Source organism: Felis catus, chromosome B3, assembly GCF_018350175.1.
Source record: "Felis catus isolate Fca126 chromosome B3, F.catus_Fca126_mat1.0, whole genome shotgun sequence".
Lineage (NCBI taxonomy): Eukaryota > Metazoa > Chordata > Mammalia > Carnivora > Felidae > Felis > Felis catus.
Genome location: NC_058373.1, coordinates 6,835,679 through 6,849,260, shown reverse-complemented (window position 1 = coordinate 6,849,260; position 13,582 = coordinate 6,835,679). Strand labels below are relative to the sequence as shown.

Sequence of the window (13,582 nt, the reverse complement as noted above, 5' to 3'; positions counted from 1 at the left end):
ACTCTCCATGAGTTTTTGTGGAGCTGATCATCCCCCCCCCCACCCCCCCCACCCCGGTCTGATTCTTTGCAGACATATGTAAATGTCAGACCCCCCCCCCCCGTTCCCCAACAGCAGAAGAGAATGCCTTATCCCTCAGCAAAGTCGGGATGGAGTCCAAAGTGGACCCCCTCAGCTGGGACACGCCTTTGAAGTTTCGCATCGGAGCTTTAAACATTGTGTGGATTTTTGTTTTCTTCCCCATAATAATTCTCCCTGCCCCAACATGATGTTTTTCCCCAAAAATCTTTGAGTCAAGCTGTCACTCCAGGAAGATGGTCCTGTTTGTCTTATGGCTTGGCATCCCCCGGGGTACCCCAGTTTGAGAAACAGGGAGGAGGCTGTCGGCTCGGGAGCTTTCCTTGCCCTCCGCTGCAGCCCTTTCCCAGCTCCATAGTTCCTGTCTCGTGGCACAGAGACCAGGGGGCTTGAGGAACGCTGCTCTGGAAAAGGCGTAACGCTTCCCGGGAATTCCCGATGGCACAGGAACGGCCCCCACCGTAGATACGGACACGCTCACGGGCTTCTGTCATTTCCAAAATGACAGGGAGGCTGGACGGTCCTCTCTCGGCACTAACAGCTCTGTCTCTCCCCCACAGACCCTGACAACTCGCTGAGTGTCAGCATCCCCGAACCGTCCCCCCTGCGGGTCCTCCTGGGGAGCTCCCTCACCATCCCCTGCTACTTCATCGACCCCATGCACCCCGTGACCACCGCCCCCTCCACCGCCCCCCTCTCCCCGAGAATCAAGTGGAGCCGCATTTCCAAGGAGAAGGAGGTGGTGTTGCTAGTGGCCACGGAAGGGCAGGTGCGGGTTAACAGTGCCTACCAAGACAAGGTCTCGCTGCCCAACTATCCGGCCATCCCCAGCGACGCCACCTTGGAAATCCAGAACCTGTGTTCCAATGACTCTGGGATGTACCGCTGTGAGGTCATGCACGGCATTGAGGACAGCGAGGCTACCCTGGAGGTCGTGGTGAAAGGTGAGGACCTCCCACGGGGATGCTGCTTCGCCTGGGGAAAGAGCCAGAACAGTATCCTCACAGCGGTGGACCCAGACAGGCCGGTGTTCAGATCCCAGCTGCCCCCCACCCCCAGCTTGCACCTCCCTCGGTCAAGTCAGTTAGCTTCAGCTGCTGCCCCTGTAACACGGAGCTGGTCCTGTCATTCTCTCTGGACTTGGGGGGAATTAAACACGTCCTAGCCATAGTCACCTGTAAATGAAAGTTTGCGTTGCACAGCAATCCCAGGATTCAGTGGACCTTGTGCTCCTCCCCATCTTACAGACTAGTAAACTGAGGTTAAGTGACCTGCCTGAAGTTTCCCTGGAAGTGACTCTTCACCCAGGTGTCTTTTCCCTCCCCCAGCCCCATTCTGTTCCAGAAGCCAAAGAAAAAGATGAAGTCTCTCTGGTTCCCTTCTCTCAATGGCCCACAGGGAATGGTTGTGGCCTTTCTGTTGGCTTGAGAACAGGGCTCACACTAGGATGCCCCTGGGCTGAGGCTACATGGGGCTCTAAGTGTCGCCTCTCCCCAGAGAAAAGATGGGGTTCCAAGAAAAAATTAAAAGGAGGCAGATTTTAGTTGAATTCAAAGAACTTCCTGATTATCAGAACTATAGAGACTCAAAAAAGATACCTTGTGAGGTAGTGAGGTCCTGCTACCGGAGGTGTTTCGGCAAAGGCAAGAGGGCCACGTGCGAATGTGGAGGGGAGGTCTAGGCATCAGCTAGAGGCCCGGGGCAGATGTCCCTCGGGCCCCTTAGGGACCACGGCCACAACTCTTCCAGGTCTTTGATGTGGGAATGTGGAGAGGATGTCTAGGCATCAGCTAGAGGCCCGGGGCAGATGTCCCTAAGGCCCCTTAGGGACCGTGGCCACAACTCTTCGAGGTCTTTGATTTGATGTGCGAATGTGGAGAGGAGGTCTAGGCATCAGCTAGAGGCCCGGGGCAGATGTCCCTCGGGCCCCTTAGGGACCACGGCCACAACTCTTCCAGGTCTTTGATGTGGGAATGTGGAGAGGAGGTCTAGGCATCAGCTAGAGGCCCGGGGCAGATGTCCCTCGGGCCCCTTAGGGACCACGGCCACACTCTTCGAGGTCTTTGATTTGATGTGCGAATGTGGAGAGGAGGTCTAGGCATCAGCTAGAGGCCCGGGGCAGATGTCCCTCGGGCCCCTCAGGGACCATGGCTACAACTCTTCAAGGTCTTCGATGGCCGGAGGCCGTGCCTGACTTGCTGTCCCGCCCACGCGTGTCTTGCAGGCATCGTGTTCCATTACAGAGCTATCTCCACACGCTACACGCTGGACTTTGACAGGGCACAGCGGGCCTGCCTGCAGAACAGTGCCATCATCGCCACACCCGAACAGCTGCAGGCTGCCTACGAGGACGGCTTCCACCAGTGCGACGCCGGCTGGCTGGCCGACCAGACTGTCAGGTGAGCCCCCCGGGGCCACCCGCGGGGCGGGGTGGGCCATGGACCGGAACACCGACCGGCACAGAGCTGGTGCCAGCCCGACACCGTGGCGGGCCTCGGCGGGGGCTGGAGTAAGTGCCTTGGCCGACTGTGACAATACGTCTGTCATTACGCAGAAACAGGCGCATTTGGGGCCGTTCGTTTATCCTGTGCGGTAAGATAGAATAAGGTCTCAGGTATTTTGTTTACAGAAAGCTCATCAGGTGCTTTTCTGGATAGCTCCAGTGCTACCGTGGAAATACTTTTATTAGCCGATAGGAATTCTAAAATTATATAGAACTTGCACAGAAGGCCTTTATGTGCCTTACTTTTAAAATGTTTTTAATGTTATTTATTTTTGAGAGGAAGAGAGAGAGCGTGCACGCAAGTGAGGGAGGGGCAGAGAGAGGGAGGGAGACAGAATCCGAAGCAGGCTCCAAGTTCTGAGCCGTCAGCACAGAGCCCGACGCGGGGCTCAAACCCACAAACTGTGAGATCATGACCTGAGCCGAAGTTGGACACTCAACTGACTGAGCCACCCAGGCGCCCCTGTGTGCCTTACTTTTTAAAAAAAAAAGGGGGGGGGGGGTTATTGTACTCATTTGAATATACAGTGTAATTTGCAAGACGGTAAATGTGCCCAGGGCAATCCGTCTCAGACATGCTCATGTGGGAGCTCGCAGGGAGCCAGGACATGTCCTGGGGTGTCTGGGGGTTCTGCTCGTGGAAATCCCATGGCACCACGACCGGTCCAAATCCTAGCAGCTTTGCCCTACACGATCATTTTCTCCGTGCAAATTACACATCATTCTCCTTTCTGCCCACATTCCCCTTTGGCATGATGTCTTCACTGGTCCTTTAAACTTTGGTGTTTCGGGGGCGCCTGGGTGGCTCAGTCGGTTAAGCGTCCGACTCCGGCTCGGGTCATGATCTCGCGGTCCGTGAGTTCGAGCCCCGCATCGGGCTCTGTGCTGACGGCTGGAGCCTGTTTCGGATTCCGTGTCTCCCTCTCTCTCTGACCCTGCCCTGTTCATGCTCTGTCTCTCTCTGTCTCAAAAATAAATAAACGTTAAAAAAAATTTTTAACTTCGGTGTTTCGTGTATTTTTTTTAGCTGCTTTACTTTCTTTGTTGTTGTTTTTGATAATGCAAGACATATATAAATTAAGCTTTTTGGCACATTTTCCCCCCTACAAGTACAGCTGCTGAGGGATGGGTAGCCCAGCAGGACAGACAGAGCTCTGCCCTCGAGGGATCTCAGTCTGTGAGAGCGAGCCTGTTCAGGCGAGAGGAGACATCCATTCACGATGGACCCGAGCTCTCAACAGAAAAACCAGAACCGCAAAGCCTCCAGAGGAAAACAAAGGAAAATATCTTTGCAATCTTTGAGATTTTAGGACACAACACCCACTAAAAGGAAAACAAGACGAGACAGCAGCCTCGCGTCGTCCAAGAGCCCACATCCCCAGCTCACAAACAGCTGGGCTCAGACCACAGCTCTGACACTTAGCCGCTGTGTGACGTTGGACAAATTGCTTAATGTCTCTGGGCCCCAGTTTCTTCCAGGCTAAAATGGAGTCTTTATAGCACTTGCCTCATTAGGTTGACATGAGACCCAGATGATACAAAGCAGGGGTCAGCAAGGGACAGCCCGTGGGCCGAATCCAACCAACCTCGTTTCTGTGTATAAAGTTGTGTGGGAATCCTGTGGTGGTTTCACACCACGGTGGCAGGGTTGAGTGGTCACGTTGAGACCCCAGAGGCTGCAAGCCCTAAAATATTTACCATCTAGCCTTTCTACAGAAGAGGTTTGCAGGCCCCTGATACAATATGTTCAGTACTGATAAAGAATCGGTAAAGGCGGCTGCCTGTAGTCACCACAAACTGTGAAAACATGCATCTCAGTAAAGCTTGGGAAAAACTGTAAAAACAAGTGGTCCACGTACCCAGGGCAGATGCTGGCAAACACATCAGTGAGCCACTGTTTCCTCCCACGTCGGAGGGAGGGTACAAGGGCACAGGCCACAGGCCCCTTCTGTTTCCTGAATGTCACGCCCCCACTCTGGGTTCCTGGCAGGTACCCCATCCACACTCCGAGGGAAGGCTGTTACGGGGACAAGGATGAGTTTCCGGGCGTGAGGACATACGGCATCCGAGACACCAATGAGACCTATGATGTGTACTGCTTCGCTGAAGACATGGAAGGTGAGGCCCCACCCCCGTCCCCAAAGCCCCTGCCGGTGCCCTTCTCCCCACTGACACTCGGGATCACACGGGCCTCCTCTGGGGCAGGGCTCTAGCCCAGCTGCAGCCCATACTCAACCCCTCTGCCATGCACAGGGAGAATGGGAAGGAGGGAAAGAGCCTGCAGGCCCCCCACTGTCCACTTGGGAAAGGGCCTCAGGGGCCCCAGGCACCTGCCAAATGTTTGGCACCGCTCCTGGGCCCGAGAATGCTGGTCTCTGCCTCTCCCCTGGGACCGCCCCTCCCAGCCAGGATGCCCCACCGCTCAGTGCTCGGACCAGCCCGTCACCGTCCCAAGGTCCACTGCACCAGCCCAGCCCAGCCCCCCTCACCAAGGACACCCCAGGCTGCTCCAGGGTGGGCCGAACAGAAACGTAGTTCCCAGGAGAGCTGGCTGCCCCCCACCCCCCGACCCTCTCTCGGCTTCCCCGCTGCCGGCCCCCAGCCCCATCCAGGCAGTCTCCGTGGGCTGGTTCTGGAGGGCCCTGGAGGATAGCGGGAAGGGACCGGGAGTCTTTCTCTGCTTTGTAAAAGGTGCTGGTTTTGGTCCCAGTCAGAGCTTCCCAAGTTACCCCGGCATGTGGATGACAGTTCTTCTCCCATATGTACTCATCACCGCTTTGGACATTCCAGACCGCAGCCGCTGCCCCCAGCCCCAGCCCCACCCCAGCTCGCAGCTTCTCCCAGGAAAAGACCTGACAACCTGACTCATTGGAGGCAGGGACAGTCCCCCGCTTTCTCACCTCTGTGCTCCTTTCCTCATTCTCATGCCTGGGCCCAAAGCCTATTAGGGAGCAAGCAGCTGTGTCCCCATTCTTGGGCACTGCCCATCAGAGCTGCCCCTGAACAGGGCCAGCCAGCACCTTCCCCGAGAACAGGTGCCCACCACGCACCCCTAACCCCCCTCACATAACTTTCTTAGGTTTTTGCAAATAGTGAAAAGAGCTCAGAAGCCCCCACTAATGCCCTTATGGATGCTGCAGGCTAGAGACCCCAGTTTGAGAACCACTGCTCTAAGGGTCAGAGTTCAATGCCTGCTCGTCCCGTCAGAATGGGAAGTTTTGTAAAGGATTGCTTGCATGGGCAATGCTTAACTCGTAGGAGAGCTGCCCCGGGAGGAGGATGTTCCACAACAGAGTGCGTGCAAGGATGATTTGGAGCAGGATTTGGGATCCTAGCAGCCACGTGGATTGGCTGGGGATGCAGGGCAGGAGCGGGGAGGGGGATCCTCACTCCGCCGGCCCCGTCCTTCGCAGGCGAGGTCTTCTATGCCACATCTCCGGAGAAGTTCACCTTCCAGGAGGCAGCCAATGAGTGTCGGCGGCTGGGCGCCCGGCTGGCCACCACAGGCCAGCTCTACCTGGCCTGGCAGAGCGGCATGGACATGTGCAGTGCTGGCTGGCTGGCCGACCGCAGTGTGCGCTACCCCATCTCCAAAGCCCGGCCCAACTGCGGGGGCAACCTGCTGGGCGTGAGGACCGTCTACCTGCATGCCAACCAGACGGGCTACCCTGACCCCTCATCCCGCTACGACGCCATCTGCTACACAGGTGGGGCTGGGGGGGGGGGGCTGGGGGCCGGGAGGGGGGTCATGCCACGGAAATTGGGGCCCAGAGGAGGGGGGCTTGGAATGGGTGTTTGTTTCTACTCCTTCTCAAGGGGCCACAGGGTGCCTGAACTTCATGTTTCAGCAATCCCGCCCCTTTCTTTCTTTCTTTCTTTCTTTCTTTCTTTCTTTCTTTCTCTTTCTTTCTTTCTTTCTTTCCTTCCTTCCTTCCTTCCTTCCTTCCTTCCTTCCTTCCTTCCTTTCCTTCCTTCCTTTCCTTCCTTCCTTCCTTCCTTCCTTCCTTCCTTCCTTCCTTCCTTCCTTCCTTCCTTCCTTCCTTCTTCTTTCCTGAGAGGGAGAAAGAACAAAAGAGCGAGAGGAAGAGAGAGGCAGAGGATCCAATGCGGGGCTCCAACTCACGAACTGTGAGATCATGACCTGAGCTGAAGTCGGAATCTTAACCGACTGAGCCACCCAGGGGCCCCAGCAACTCCCGTTTTCACTAGCTCCTGGAAGAGTCACGTAGAACCACTGTAGGCACCAGCATCCAGCCCTGTCTCATCGTCAGCTCAGAATAGGATTAAGAGCACGAGTTTTAGAGTCTGCGCTTTCTCAGATTTGAATCACAGCCCTGCCAACGTTTACTGTGAGGCCGGGGAAAGGCTCGCCTTCCCCATCTGTCTGAGGGGAAGGTGGCGGGGCCCTGACCTGTAACCATGCCGCCCAGGCGGGCACTGTTACCCACCCTCATAAATCAAATGTGCTTAAAAAGACGGGCTGTTTAAAGACGCACACTTAAAATGTGCTTTAAAAGACGCACACTTAAAAAGAGTGTGGGGGGAGAGGTTTGACAGGCAATTTATTTTGAAAATTTAGACTAAAACCTTTAAAAATGAGATTTTTCTCTTATAGTCCACACAGTCTAGGTTCGAATCACAACCCCATGCTAATTCTTAGAGGGGGGAAAAAACCCCCAGTAATATGGGGCTGCATCACTTTACGACAAAATTGATGATGGTGTGACGGCATAGCTCACTTCACGTTTGACCGTCATAGCTGGTCTTACATGAAGATGGGTATTTTTGCAAAAGTAATGAGGATTTCCCCCAAAGCCTCTCTTAACCTTCCAGTATCCTTAGCAGCTTTTTCAAAGTGGTAGCACCCTTGTGGATTTCATCTTTCTGAAATTATGGGCTGGTCGTTTCTGCCAGACCCTCGTTTGCTCACGACAGACACACCGGTGCCTTATGTCACTTTTATCCGTTTCGTGAGCTCCCACATCTTTGGCAAGGTTTTCCAGTTCCACTTTGTAACTGATTTACAACGTCCTATTGGCTAGTTACAACGTCAGATGGTCAACAAGGCACCTGGATGATAGGTAAGGAGGCAATGGGTGTTGATCAAGAACGGATCCTGGAGCTGGACTGGTTTTCTGAGCGGTGAGCTGCTTGGTCAATATCTCGTGCTATGATGATGTTGCGTTCTTTTGCAACATGGAAAGGCCTCCTAGAATGAGCGTGCGCAGAGTTGAAGCCGCCCGCAAAGGGTCCGGCAAATGCCGAGGCACCGTGAGTTTTCCTCCCCTGGTGGGGGAAGCCGGTGGATCCGATGCCCGTCTCCCTCAAGCCAGCCCCAGGCTGAGCCCCTAAAGCCGGTCTTTCCCCCTGCCCCAGGTGAAGACTTTGTGGACATCCCAGAAAACTTCTTCGGGGTGGGTGGTGAGGAGGACATCACCATCCAGACAGTGACCTGGCCTGATGTGGAGCTGCCTCTGCCCCGAAACGTCACTGAGGGTGAAGCCCGAGGCAACGTGATCCTTACTGTGAAACCCATCTTTGACGTCTCCCCCACTATCCCGGAGCCCGAGGAGCCCTTCACGTTTGTCCCCGAAGTAGGGGCCACTGCCTTCCCTGAGGCTGAGAACAGGACTGGAGAGGCCACCAGGCCCTGGGGTGTCCCCGAGGAGTCCACGCCTGGCCTGGCCTTCACCGCCTTCACCAGCGAGGACCATGTGGTGCAGGTGACCGCAGTCCCAGGCGCCACCGAGGTTCCCGGGCGGCCACGATTGCCGGGGGGTAAGTGCCCGCCCCTCAGGGGGCCGCATGGGGGCTAGGGGCAGGTGGAAAGAACTTGGCCTTAGGGATGTACCTTCAGCTTAACTTGAGACCTGGGCCAAGGCTTTCTCCTGTCAGACTCGGTTCTCCTTGTTTGTAAAAAAGGGGGATGGGCCAGAGCGGTGACCTCCACGCTTTTTTGCCACAGAGCATTTCCTTCGAATGAAGTTATAGGTAGAAACCAGACTATGTGTCAAGCAGGTAAAGATGCCACATGGGTCTAGGTGAAGTCGAATAAAGAACTGGGCCTCTTTTGTCCAGGGGTCCTTCTTGCCCCATCAGACACCCCCAAAGAACAGAGCCACTTGAGACCTTCTACAAAGGTGACCCCAGGGCTTCTCACAGCGCTGGCCTTCCAGGACAGGGGTCAGCAAACCAAGTTCCGGCAGCCAAATCCAGCTTGCCACCTGTTTTTAAATTTTTTTTCAATGTTTTTTTATTTTATTACTTTGAGAGAGAGAGAGAGAGCAGGCGAGGGGCAGAGAGAGAGGGAGACACAGAATCCAAAGCAGACTCCAGGCTCTGAGCTGTCAGCACAGAGCCTGATGCGGGGCTCGAACTCCCAGACCGGGAGATCATGACCTGAGCCGAAGTCAGACGCTTAACCAACTGAGCCACCCAGGCGCCCCGCCACCTATTTTTATAAGGCCCACAAACTAAGGATAGTTTTATAGTTTTAGATAGTCGGGGCACAAAGTCAAAATAAGAATAATACTCTAATATTCTGTGACGTATAACGAAAATTATATAGCATTCAAGATTTAATGTCCACAAATAACGTTTGATTGGACCAAAGCCACACCTATTTGTCCACGTGATGTCTGTGGCTAATTTAGGACTGTCATGGCAGAGTTGAGTAGTTGTGACAGAAACCATTGAAGCCATGAAGAGTGAAATGTGTCCTGTCTGGCCCTTTCCAGAAAATGTCGGCCAACCCCTGCTCTAGGATGATGGTGTTCCAGGTGTTTAAGGAATGTCTGGAGACTTTGGATGTCATGTCACATAGAGCTCAGCTGTTCCCCATACTCCAATCCAAGAACCAGAAGGACATTCTGGGGTGGCTTTCCTAAGGGCCTTGGTGGTGTCCCCTCCTGGGGGAAGAGCAAATAGTCACTGTCTTCCACCATCACACACATGATGCCACCAAGCAGGATTTCAGCCTGAACTGCCCAGAGAAATACAATATGTTGGGAAGGAGAAATTGTTTGGAAGTTCCGGGGGTAACGCCAGCGATGGCCGTGTCTGAGGGTTGGCCCGGGACTGGGAAGAGCCCCACTGGCCACCATGTGAGAAGGCGCCAACGGACGGATGGGCACCTGCCACAGACAGAGGATGTGGGATTTGCAGCTGTGATATAACCTGGCCGATCACCCAGGGAAGTGTCAAAAGCAAATGTGTGTGCGGCTGGATACCACAGGGAAGGCTGAGTAAATGGGGGGCTCAAGGACGGGGCCCCTTTGGGCTCCTGGCCAAAGCCACGAGGACACTCCCCAGAATGTGCCTGGTGCACACCCACAAAAACTCTCACAGCCACTTTCAGAGAGGCCGCCCACCCCCCGGCCCCTGGGCCAAGTGGAAGAAATGTTAACGGTTGATGTATTCCTTAGCCTTTTCTGTATTTTCCGAATGTTCTGTAATGAACGTGTATTCTTTCTGTCATGAGAAAAAAAAAATGAGTTTGTTTTAAAGAGTAAAGGGACAAATGAGCAGTCTGGGAGTGAGGGGCCCAAAGAGGAAGGTTGGGGACACCCAGGGCAGAAGAGTCATCAAAGGCTTTCTCAGGGAGATGGAGTTCAGGAGCAGCTTGAACAAGCAGAGGGAACCAGCTTAGTTGTGAAGAGGATCAGAAGCAGGAAAGGAAGGAGGGGGTGAAGGGAAGTCACTCCTCAAGGAGCCAGAGCTCCCTCCACGCCCTCAAAGCCATGAGGACCACACCCCATGGGCACCGGCATGGTGGAATCCAGTCCCTGCCCTGAGCCTACCTCGTCTCTCCTTCTCTCCCTCCCCTCCCCACCCAGGGGTTGTGTTCCACTACCGGCCAGGCTCTGCCCGCTACGCCCTGACGTTTGCGGAGGCTCAGCAGGCCTGCCTGCGCACCGGGGCAGTGATCGCCTCCCCGGAGCAGCTCCAGGCCGCCTATGAAGCAGGCTACGAGCAGTGTGATGCTGGCTGGCTGCAAGACCAGACTGTCAGGTGAGGGATGAGCCCAGCCCCGCTTCCAGCCCAGAACCCTGAGGGGTCGGGCTTGGGGAGCCAGAACCTGTCACGGCACCCAGTGCACAGTGGGCACCCAATACACTGTGCAATAATGAATGAATTCATGACTCCATGGCCGCTCCCCTAGTTTCTCCCCCAGAACCAAGGCATATTATCCTGAGTCGGTGGCGAAGGGCCCCAGGTGACATTAAGTCCTTGGTCATTTACCCCCAAGGAACAGGGCAGGAGAATCTCTCCTCGAGGCCCCCCGCCCGGGTCCCCTCCAGCTTGACCCAATGCCCTTCTATACAACCGGCTCTCTCCTGAAGCCAGGAATCCCCCCAGGGGCCCCCAGACCCTTTCCTCAGCCACACGGGGAGCTTGCCACATAAGGGGACTGCTGTCACTGACAGTGCACCCTGCCAGAGTCCCAAGAGGCCTGACAGCCTCACCCCGGGCCCTGCCTCTCCCGGCCCCTGGAATAGGCTTTCAGGTGCCCCTCCTGCCCTCCTTTGCAGATACCCCATCGTGAGCCCACGAACCCCATGTGTGGGTGATAAAGACAGCAGCCCGGGAGTCAGGACCTACGGCGTCCGGCCACCGTCCGAAACCTATGATGTCTACTGCTACGTGGACAGGCTCGAGGGTACAAGCCACATTCTCGCATTTGGGGCCCCAGCCAGGCAGGGGGCTGGTGGGGAGACACAAAGAGGAGGGGGAATTACCATCCCCCCGGCTCTCTTCCCACCCAGGGGCAGAAAGGCCGGCCCAGCCCCTCTCTCGGGCCAAGTTCCTTCTCTCCCTCCGGAATGGTTCATGTGGGTCCCCCAGGATTGCAGGCGAGGTCTCCACCATCCGCCTCTCGGAGAATCCCAGTGCCCTGGAACAAATGAAAGCCTCTGAGAAGTCCTGCAATAGAAAAACCTCTTTAACTTTGCTTAGCCAAGTGCCCAAGCTTAGTCAACCACAGACATTTTATTTTGTTGCGTTTCACGTCTTTTCATTTCAATTATAATCATCAAATTACTATCCCATAGAACCCAATTTTGGAAATGCTGGCATTATTCTGGAAAGATTTTGGTATAGCCACTCACCTGTTTTGGGGACCTGGGGCAGGTTACTTAACCTTTCTGGGCCTCACTTTCCTCATCTATAAAATAGGGCTGATTGTGCCTCATATCAGAGATTTCTGTGAGTATTAAATGAGATATGTATGAGAAGGGCCCGGTACAGTAGGTGTCCACTAAATGTGAACCTCCTCCCCCCAGTTCAGACAAGCAGCTGGGTACAGTTCTGGGTGCGGGGACCGAAACCCCAAGAGTGGCTACAGGACCCACCCCTCCCCTCAAGGAGCCCCCAGGGTGGGGGTGGGGGTTGCAGGTCCACAGCATTCGGGTGCTCCATGCTTAAGTGCTGTGGTGTAGGGAGCACAGGGGGGTCGGAGGGAAGGTGCCCAAGGGAATGCCTCTCTTAGCAGAGGAGGGGGGTGCCCAAGTGTGACGGGGCAGTCTAGAAAACAGAGAAGGAGGGAGGCTGTTTCCATGTAGAGTGACCAGCTGGCTTCAATTCTCTTGCCCCGGCCCCTGAGTGAGCTGAGGCTGCTCTGGCTGTGGACATGAGGGTCACACCTGCACCTGCCTCTGCCCCCAGGGGAGGTGTTCTTTGTCACACGCCCGGAGCAGTTCACCTTCGAGGAGGCCCTAGCATTCTGTGAATCCCACAACGCCACACTGGCCTCCACGGGCCAGCTCTACGCCGCCTGGAGCGGGGGCCTGGACAAGTGCTATGCTGGCTGGCTGTCCGACGGCAGCCTCCGCTACCCCATCGTCACCCCGAGGCCCTCCTGTGGCGGAGACAAGCCAGGCGTGAGAACGGTCTACCTTTACCCCAACCAGACAGGCCTCCCAGACCCACTGTCCCGGCATCATGCCTTCTGCTTCCGAGGTACGTGTTCTCACCTCTCCTCCAGCCTCCCTTCTGCCTGGGGGTGACTCCTCTGGCTTCACCCCTTCACAACTTCACTCCTGCCCACTATCCCCATCCATCAGAGCAAGGAGGGAAAAGTCAGTCCCTTTGGGGCAGGGCCAGCTCCGGAGCTAGCATGATCTTGAGCGTTGACCCCAAGGCAAGTACATCCTTCTCAAGTTCCTCCGAGACAGGCAGAGAGAGGTGAGTGAAAGCTTGGGCTCTAAAATCAGGTTGACCTGAATTTTGATTACAGTTCTTCTGCGTAATAGCTGTGTGACCCTGGGCAAGTCACTTAACCTCTCTGTTCCTGTTTCATCTATAAAATAGTGATGTAATAGTTCCTACCTGAAAGGGTTGCTGTACCGATAGACTGGGATAGTGCACACAAAACACTTGGCATTGTGCTTGGGACATAGTAAATTCTCAGCAAATGTTAGCTTTACTGTTGTAAATAACACCCATATACACATGCACATACATATATACTGTTTTAATTTGTAACCCTTGCCAAAGTGTCTCCTGCTTCCAGATATTTTTGTGAGGAGTTGAGTCCAAGTGTTCTATTACGCTTCACTAAACACCAGAAACTCAGGTTTTTAATTGACCTGTGCTGAGGACCCAGTGCGGATCAAACCACTTTACTAGCGGGAGTTCCGAAAATTCTGTCATCAAACGGCCCAGGGGGTGTGGCTAGGGCGTGGCTAGGGCGTGGCCAAGGCTTGGGGCGGGGCTCTGAAGGGATGAGATCCGCGGGTCTGAAAGCACTGACTGGAACGTAGATTGTAGTCGCAGCTTGAGCCGTGTTTTATATATGATGCATCAAAGCTGAGTGTCTTTGTAGCTTCCTGTGAATGTAGAATTATTCCAAAACAAAGTTAATGAAAAATAAGACCTGAGCTTTGCCAAGTTTCTCAGACTTCCAGGGTCACCTTTTAAAACCCAGCTCGGAGAAAGCTCAGCCCCGCACCGCCAGCCTCACGAAAGCCAAACCCCTCCCAGAGGATGATGTGTCGAGGCTCT

General features: G+C 54.8%; 1 protein-coding gene across 4 annotated transcripts in view; it reads left to right on the top strand.

Annotated features, from left to right (window-relative positions):
* Positions 1-13,582, top strand: part of ACAN (aggrecan) — a 69,124-nt gene that overhangs the window by 30,360 nt on the left and 25,182 nt on the right. For all 4 annotated transcript variants that reach the window (XM_045058818.1, XM_045058817.1, XM_045058816.1 and 1 more), the window contains exons 3-10: positions 639-1,022; positions 2,303-2,477; positions 4,572-4,699; positions 5,995-6,288; positions 7,958-8,359; positions 10,417-10,591; positions 11,113-11,240; positions 12,245-12,538. In XM_045058818.1, the coding sequence (XP_044914753.1) occupies positions 639-1,022; positions 2,303-2,477; positions 4,572-4,699; positions 5,995-6,288; positions 7,958-8,359; positions 10,417-10,591; positions 11,113-11,240; positions 12,245-12,538 (1,980 nt within the window). The remainder of the gene's footprint in view (positions 1-638; positions 1,023-2,302; positions 2,478-4,571; positions 4,700-5,994; positions 6,289-7,957; positions 8,360-10,416; positions 10,592-11,112; positions 11,241-12,244; positions 12,539-13,582) is intronic.